The 6,778-nt window shown below is 41.2% G+C and overlaps 1 protein-coding gene across 1 annotated transcript; it reads left to right on the top strand.

Annotated features, from left to right (window-relative positions):
* Window positions 1-1,136: 1,136 nt before the first annotated feature.
* Window positions 1,137-6,104, top strand: LECT2 (leukocyte cell derived chemotaxin 2). Its single transcript, XM_068205782.1, has 7 exons — window positions 1,137-1,972; window positions 2,543-2,675; window positions 3,531-3,682; window positions 4,191-4,361; window positions 4,691-4,805; window positions 5,324-5,475; window positions 5,867-6,104. Exons 1-7 carry the CDS (start codon window positions 1,927-1,929, stop codon window positions 6,055-6,057), a joined length of 960 nt encoding a protein of 319 aa, XP_068061883.1. The 5' UTR covers window positions 1,137-1,926; the 3' UTR covers window positions 6,058-6,104.
* The last annotated feature ends 674 nt before the right edge of the window (window positions 6,105-6,778 follow it).

Raw genomic sequence — 6,778 nt, 5'->3', positions numbered from 1 at the left:
AGATTTTGTAGAGCAGATTCAAGTGCTGCAATTCTTTCCTTGGTAAAATTTGGAGCATGTGAGTTCACAGGAGTTTATAAAAAATAGTAGTTTTTCAAGGCAGGTCTGCCCCAGGCTAAAGTTATCTAATGAGGTATTTAAAACTCTCCCACTGCAAACTGAAATAAATCACAAAATCTAGTTGAGAGAGATCATTATTGCAGAAATCCCACTGCACACCCCTCAAATGAGAATGGCCAGGCATCCTCTGAATAAAAATCTTTATTTTTAAATGGTTTTGATTGCAGTTGGGAAAAAGCTTCCAGCAGCCAGTACAGAGCTAGCCAGGCCCAGAAACACTTTACAACCTCTCTGCTATGAAATCCTCATTTAAAATGCCACCCATACCACCTCCCCTGCTGACTCCTGCTGTTAAGGAGAGCTGAGAGGTTTTGCAGAGAGCTTGTGTCAAATGAAGGAGGATAAGAATGAATGTTGTTTCTGGCACGGATCATAAAAAGCCACATATCCCATCTTTCAGTTCAGGGATAAGCAGCATTCCCAAACCCTGAATGCCCACTGAGAGCCCTTACCAGCACATTGTGTCATTTATCAGCCAAGACTCCATTATATGAAGCATATTACAACAAAAGCTCCATCCAAACTGGACTGAAGGGACATAAGTTTTACATAAATATCTGGTGGTTATGAGTGTGGAAACCAGCAGCTCTTCCTGGCAGGATGGAGAAGAAAGCAGCAGGGATAAAACCAGCCAAACCACTTGTCGTACCCCCAGGGAGGGCTAAAAGATTGTTTGGGGATTAAATACTGGCTGTAAAGAAAAGCTTGGAAATGCAAGTGAAAAATTTGTCTCCAACTCTTTGTTCCATGGAGGTTTTGAGAAAACACAATGTACAGATGCTTTTACAAACTAGAAGTGGGGCATAGATACATCTGTTTCTTCTCTAAATAAAATCTGTGGGACTTCCAGAGGTTTCTGTAACTTGAAATATCAAATAATTTATGTGAAAGCACCATGACTCATTTAAATTTCATATTATCCAAGACATGTCTGTAAAGAAAATCTAATGCTTTTCTGTAAGTAGTGGAGAAAAATCAAACTGAAGTATTACCAGAGACACAAAGTACAATTAATTTATTATTTATAGTACAATAGCTGAAACCAAGAAGGAACTAAAGGCATCACTTTAAAACCTAGAGTTACTGAACTCCAGGTCAGTTTTACCCATGCAACGTGGTTTTGCAACTGTTGTTTCAGAACTTGAAGATGTTTTAATAAGAATTGCACTGTTAAAAACCCACGGTTTCAGTGAACAGACTTCATGGATTTAAGTGATATAAACGACAATATCAGCTCAACCAGAAAAAAAGAAATGTTTTGATGCAAAAACATCTGTTTTTCTTTACATGAGTGAATGCTCGTTAACGACAAACACTTCCTGTGTTCTCAGTCACAAAGTTCTGGTGGGCACAAACACCCAGGGAGAAAAGAGCAGCAAAGGACAAATTGGTGATGTCCACTCTGGAGCTTTGACCACCTTTTCCCTTCAGCTCAATCCTCTGAACCACATGTGTGGTTCCTACCATTTTTGGCCTAAATGTGACTTTACTCCAGGAAGGGGAAGAAAAGGTGTTAAGAAACAGCTCAACCAGAGTTTCCTGAAATGTGGGGTTATTTCCATCTCTTAATGTTAAGAGCCCAATTACTTTATCCATCTTTCCCAATCAGCTTTAACAACTGTCAGAGCCTGCAGACCACCACAGCGCCCAATATGGCAACACCGCTTGCCTGGAGCTGTAATACTTTGCTTGAGACTGATTGGCCAAGACAACAGACTTGGGCTTTCAAAAGCACATAAATACCTCAGGTGGCAGCTGTTCAACGTCTTTGACTGGATCAAAGAACACGGGTGACACGGCCCCAAAATGCCAGCTCTCAGTCTGGTCACTCTGGTCAGCTTGGTGTCCACTGGTGAGTTGAGATTGCTGTAATGCAGCTGGGCTTGACTGGGTTTAGGCTGACAATAATGAATTATTGAAATTCACTTGAACATAAATAATGCTGAGGTTTTTCCCTCTAGTTTTATGAGGAATGATGGTAATGTGGACAGTTATGACTATTATAAAATATGGAATTAGGTGTGCATTAAGAGACATATATTGAAGTAGTTGGAGGCTTCAGAAAGAATCATAAAATCATAAAGGTTTGAAAAGACCTCTAAAATCATCAAGTCCAACCATCAACCCAGCACCATTAGAAAGTAAAAATAATTTATTTAACAAACTATTTTTAAACATCTTTATCTATAGCTTTGCTTTCTTTTTGGTTTATATACCTTAAAGTAAGACATCAGGGAAAAATGCACCAAGTCTGTACAGCAGGTTGTATAATGTCCTTTAACCTACAGTTTCTGAAATGACAAACTCCTTGGAGCTCATGTCTTTTACTTTAAACACCCCATTTTGTACCTGAACACTTTCTGTTGCATTGGACAAAGAACATGTTTGAATTTTCCCTGTTTTTCCTCTTTTCCATGTGAAGTTTTCACCAAGCAGCTGGAGGCACACCCGCCCCAACAGCAGCACCGGCACTGGGCTCAGATCTGCAGCGGGAACCCCACCAACCGCATCCGCGGCTGCGACAGATACGGCTGCGGGAATTTCGGCGCTGACAGGTAACACAGCTGCCTGGCCACCGGGGATCACCTTGCTTTCCTCAATTAAATGTTCAGGCAGGAGAAAGTACAGTTACACAGAGCTGACACTCAGGATGAGAGAATACTGTTGTCTGCAGGACCTCTTACTGATTTTTGGGATATTCCTCGGCAATCTTACAGAAGCACAGTGATGCCACTGCTGACAAGAGATGCAGGGGTGAAGGAGCAGGAGTGTTACATGAATCACAGACAGAGTAAAGGAAATGGAAGTATTTCAAGGATTTGTGCCATTTACCCTTGTTGCTTATACTCCAGAAATTTAACCAACAGTCAGCAACAGCTTACAGGAAGCTGAGTAGATTCAATTACACAAATTAAAAATCTGCCAGCATCACTGTCTTTAAGTAGGGACCTCATACAACAGGTTATATTTCTCTGAAAAAATGCTTTATATGTAGAATGCATTTTCCTGTCATCTCCTCTCCCCAGGCTCTAAAAGTGTCCATCTTCATCATGCAGCTTCCAAATTTCTAAGTGAGAAAATGACAGCCAAGATTCTATTTTACATGGTACAGATTTTTTTGGGATAAAATGGTACTTTTCTCTAACAGTTTAAAATGCCCCTGAACTTGGGAAAATAAAAAATAAGCTTAAATTTGAAATTTCATCCTACTCTGAAGAAGGCCAGAATAATGTGAACAATTTACAACAACAAAAAAAAAGGATGCTTCAAAACTGCTACTTCTGTCCAATTTCATTGCAGGTAAAAAAATTTTGTTAGACAAGCTCCAGCTATCATCCTGCATTAAGTGACCAATTGAAACATAACATTAACCTTGAGAGATGTCCATAAATATGTATTTCTGCCTCCAGGCACGGTGGCAAAGAAAAGCATGCAGGCGTGGACGTCATCTGCTCTGACGGAGCCACGGTGTACGCCCCCTTCAGCGGGCAGCTCTCGGGACCCATCCGGTTCTTCCATAATGGAAATGCCATTGATGATGGAGTCCAAATCAGGGGAGAAGGCAAGTAATTAACAGCAGGTGTACTGTGAGGCGTGCACAAGTAATCATTTACTTGAGCAAGGCTTCTGTGGTTCTTGAATTCAAGCACAGTGTTGATTAATCTTACATCCTCTCTAGTACGTTGAAATATTGGAAGGCAGCACCAGCAGGATGTAGTCCTTTCCTATGCTTTTCTTGGAGAGAAGGGAAGAAAGGAGTTGAAAAACAGGTAGCAGGAAAATAACAACCCCAAATCAAAAAATAGGAAACAGTAAAAATAAAGAACCGGAAATATATCCTCAGTTTTGCTGAGAGGATGTTTTCCTGTCTCTATTTTTCAACACCCAGTTTTCCTTTTTGCCCTGACAAATATAGTAATTTTGATTTCACCATTGTTAGTACCTTGACTACATTTCTGCTTCATCCTATCAGTCTCCAATAAGAGGTTGGCAGAGAATGCCTCTTGCTCACCCCAGGAGAAGATGCAGCTGATGTTTCCTGACCCCGCTTCCTCTCCCATCTCTCCTAGGTTACTGTGTGAAGCTCGTCTGCATTCACCCCATCCGGTACAACGGCCGAATCAACAGAGGGCAACGACTGGGGAAAATGCTGCCAATGCAAAAAGTATATCCTGGCATTATTTCTCATATCCACGTTGAGAACTGCGACCACTCTGATCCTACTCATCTGCTTACACCTGGTAAGAAAACCCTTAACAAAAAACACAACTCGTTCGAACAAGAGTAGATTTGCCCTCTAGGACCTGTGATACTCTTTTTGAATTTTTGTATTTAAAGCATGTTTCTTCTGTGAAATAACCCTAATCTAGAAATATTAGCTTAGATCTACATTCCATTTACATTTCCTAAAGGATAACAAATTTTATGGAGAAAAATCCAACTAGAAGCATGGGATGTAATGTCAGTATGTTCTTACCTAACTGTAAATCAAAGATAGTAGTTGCAAACATGCAAGTGATAAAACAATCTAGAAGTTAACTTTGATGTGCTGTGTTCCTGTGTTTCAAAGCTGTTCCACCATTGCCACAACAGGACGGGCGCTGGGCTGCAGTCTGTGCTGGGAACCCTACCAACGAGATCAGAGGCTGTGATAAGTATGGCTGTGGATACTATGGAGCTCCAAGGTAATATAATAATTGGAACACGTGGGGTTTTGTTGTATTTCCACTGAAGTAAGAGTTAAACTTAGTTTAAGTCACATAAAAATTACAGCTTTGAAGGCTTAGATTGGACTTGAGAAACTTTTAGGCTGCCCACATTGTTCATAAGACCTCTCTGCTTGGAGCTTTTTATCAGACTAAGCCATGCCTGACCTGACCTAGTGATGGGAATACTCCTGACTCAAGTGGAGGGTTGGACTTGATGTCCTTCACACAATCAACCTTTCTGTGACTCTGTGGTTTTATTAGACTCTATGGTTTTTATTTAAAGACCTGGAAGAAAGGCATTTTTCTCCAACTCCAACAGGTCATCCACCATACGTGAGATTGCCTCACCTACACCTTTGCAGATCCTTTAGCCAGTTTGCTGAGACTGGTTCTGTCCTAACAGCCCAGTTCCAGATCTCACCATGTGCTGCCTAACCTCTCTCTGCGGCACTGGGCCTGACCAGAGGTTTCTGTAAAGATGTGTTTGTTTTCAGACGCAATGGCAAAGGGAAGCACCGGGCAGTGGATGTCATCTGTGCTGACGGGGCCACCGTGTACGCTCCCTTCTCTGGCCAGCTCTCTGGGCCTATTAAATTCTTCCACAATGGAAATGCCATTGATGATGGAGTCCAGATCAGAGGACCAGGTAAAGAGCTGTCATTTATTTGTCTGGAGCTCATATAGGATGCATTACCTTGCAGTTAGCCAAGTAGTTTAGCCATGTTTTCTTTGCACTTACTTACAGAACTTTTTCCTCCAGCTACAATGCACATAACTGAGTTCTGCAGAATGTCTTCAAGCTTTCCCCTTTCCTACAGCACAAATTCCCACCTTCTCCTTGCCTTCCCTGTTCTACCAAGTCAATCACTCCAACCACTACCTAATTTTTATGACCACAGTATTTCTGCTATTTTGGTATTTCCACTATTGCTATCTCAGTGGAAAGGACAAGACAGACATTAATATTTCTGAAATATAGTACAGAAGAACAAATGCTTCATCAGTCATCTGAGGTTTTCCCTCTTGTTTTTTCACAGAGTTCTGTGTGAAACTACTCTGTATCCACCCCATAAGATACAGTGGTGCAATTTCCAAGGGACAAGTCCTTGGGAAAATGTTGCCGATGCAAAGAGTATTTCCTGGGATCACATCTCATATTCACATTGAGAACTGTGACCACTCGGATCCTACAAGCAATCTTGAAAGGGGAAAAGGGCAAAGAGATTGAAATGGAAACACAGTAAATTCCAAATAAATCCATCTCAGCATGCAAAAGTTGTTTTTCTTCCCATGCACAACACTTCATACTATCAACTATTCAATACTTTGAGCCTTACACAGTGTCTGTTGGATGGCAACAGGGACTCACAAAACAAAAAAAAAAGATTTGAGTTTTTCTTGGAATTTGCATTTACCAGAGAACCAGGAAATAGCAATGACTAGCTATAAGCTTTCTCAAAGTCTGAAAAATCAGCTAAAATGTAAAGTGCTCACTCCCTCCTGTGGCAGAGAAAGTGCATTCCTGTCAGCTTCTCCCCCAAGCACCAGCTGGCCTCATTTGTTCAGATCAGGGAGAAGAACAAATACTCTAAAAAATCAGCTCATCAAAAATCCCAACGTTCATTAATGCAGGCCTATTTAACTGGAAGCTTGCTGACATTGGACAGCCACATTTGATTACCTTAAAGGTCTTTTCCAGCCTCAGCAATTCTGTGATTTGTGGCTTCACAGAAGCACTGCCTTTGTGACAAGGACTGAGAGAGAGACAATATTCAAAGAAGCCTTTTAAGTTTCCCTCTGAACTGTAACTCTGTCACCAGTGTTTATAAATACACTAACACTGTTCTGTTGGCTAGAGGGAGGACTCCAGGACTTCCCAACAACTCACAAGTTTTGTCCACACTCCATTTTACAGTCTGCATGTCAGGTTTCAGGCACAAAAGTGAAAT

The sequence above is a fragment of the Anomalospiza imberbis genome, chromosome 15 (assembly GCF_031753505.1).
Source record: "Anomalospiza imberbis isolate Cuckoo-Finch-1a 21T00152 chromosome 15, ASM3175350v1, whole genome shotgun sequence".
Classification (NCBI taxonomy): Eukaryota; Metazoa; Chordata; class Aves; order Passeriformes; family Viduidae; genus Anomalospiza; species Anomalospiza imberbis.
The sequence above is the reverse complement of the archived record's forward strand: the minus strand, read 5'-3'. Positions and strand labels throughout refer to the sequence as shown.

Bases quoted from the DNA above. Each gene is read 5' to 3' on its own strand.
- LECT2 (XM_068205782.1), top strand. From the start codon at position 1,927: ATGCCAGCTCTCAGTCTGGTCACTCTGGTCAGCTTGGTGTCCACTG. The intron at 3,683-4,190 runs GCAAGTAATTAA...CATCTCTCCTAG, and splicing joins AGTCCAAATCAGGGGAGAAG to GTTACTGTGTGAAGCTCGTC. The intron at 5,476-5,866 runs GTAAAGAGCTGT...GTTTTTTCACAG, and splicing joins AGTCCAGATCAGAGGACCAG to AGTTCTGTGTGAAACTACTC.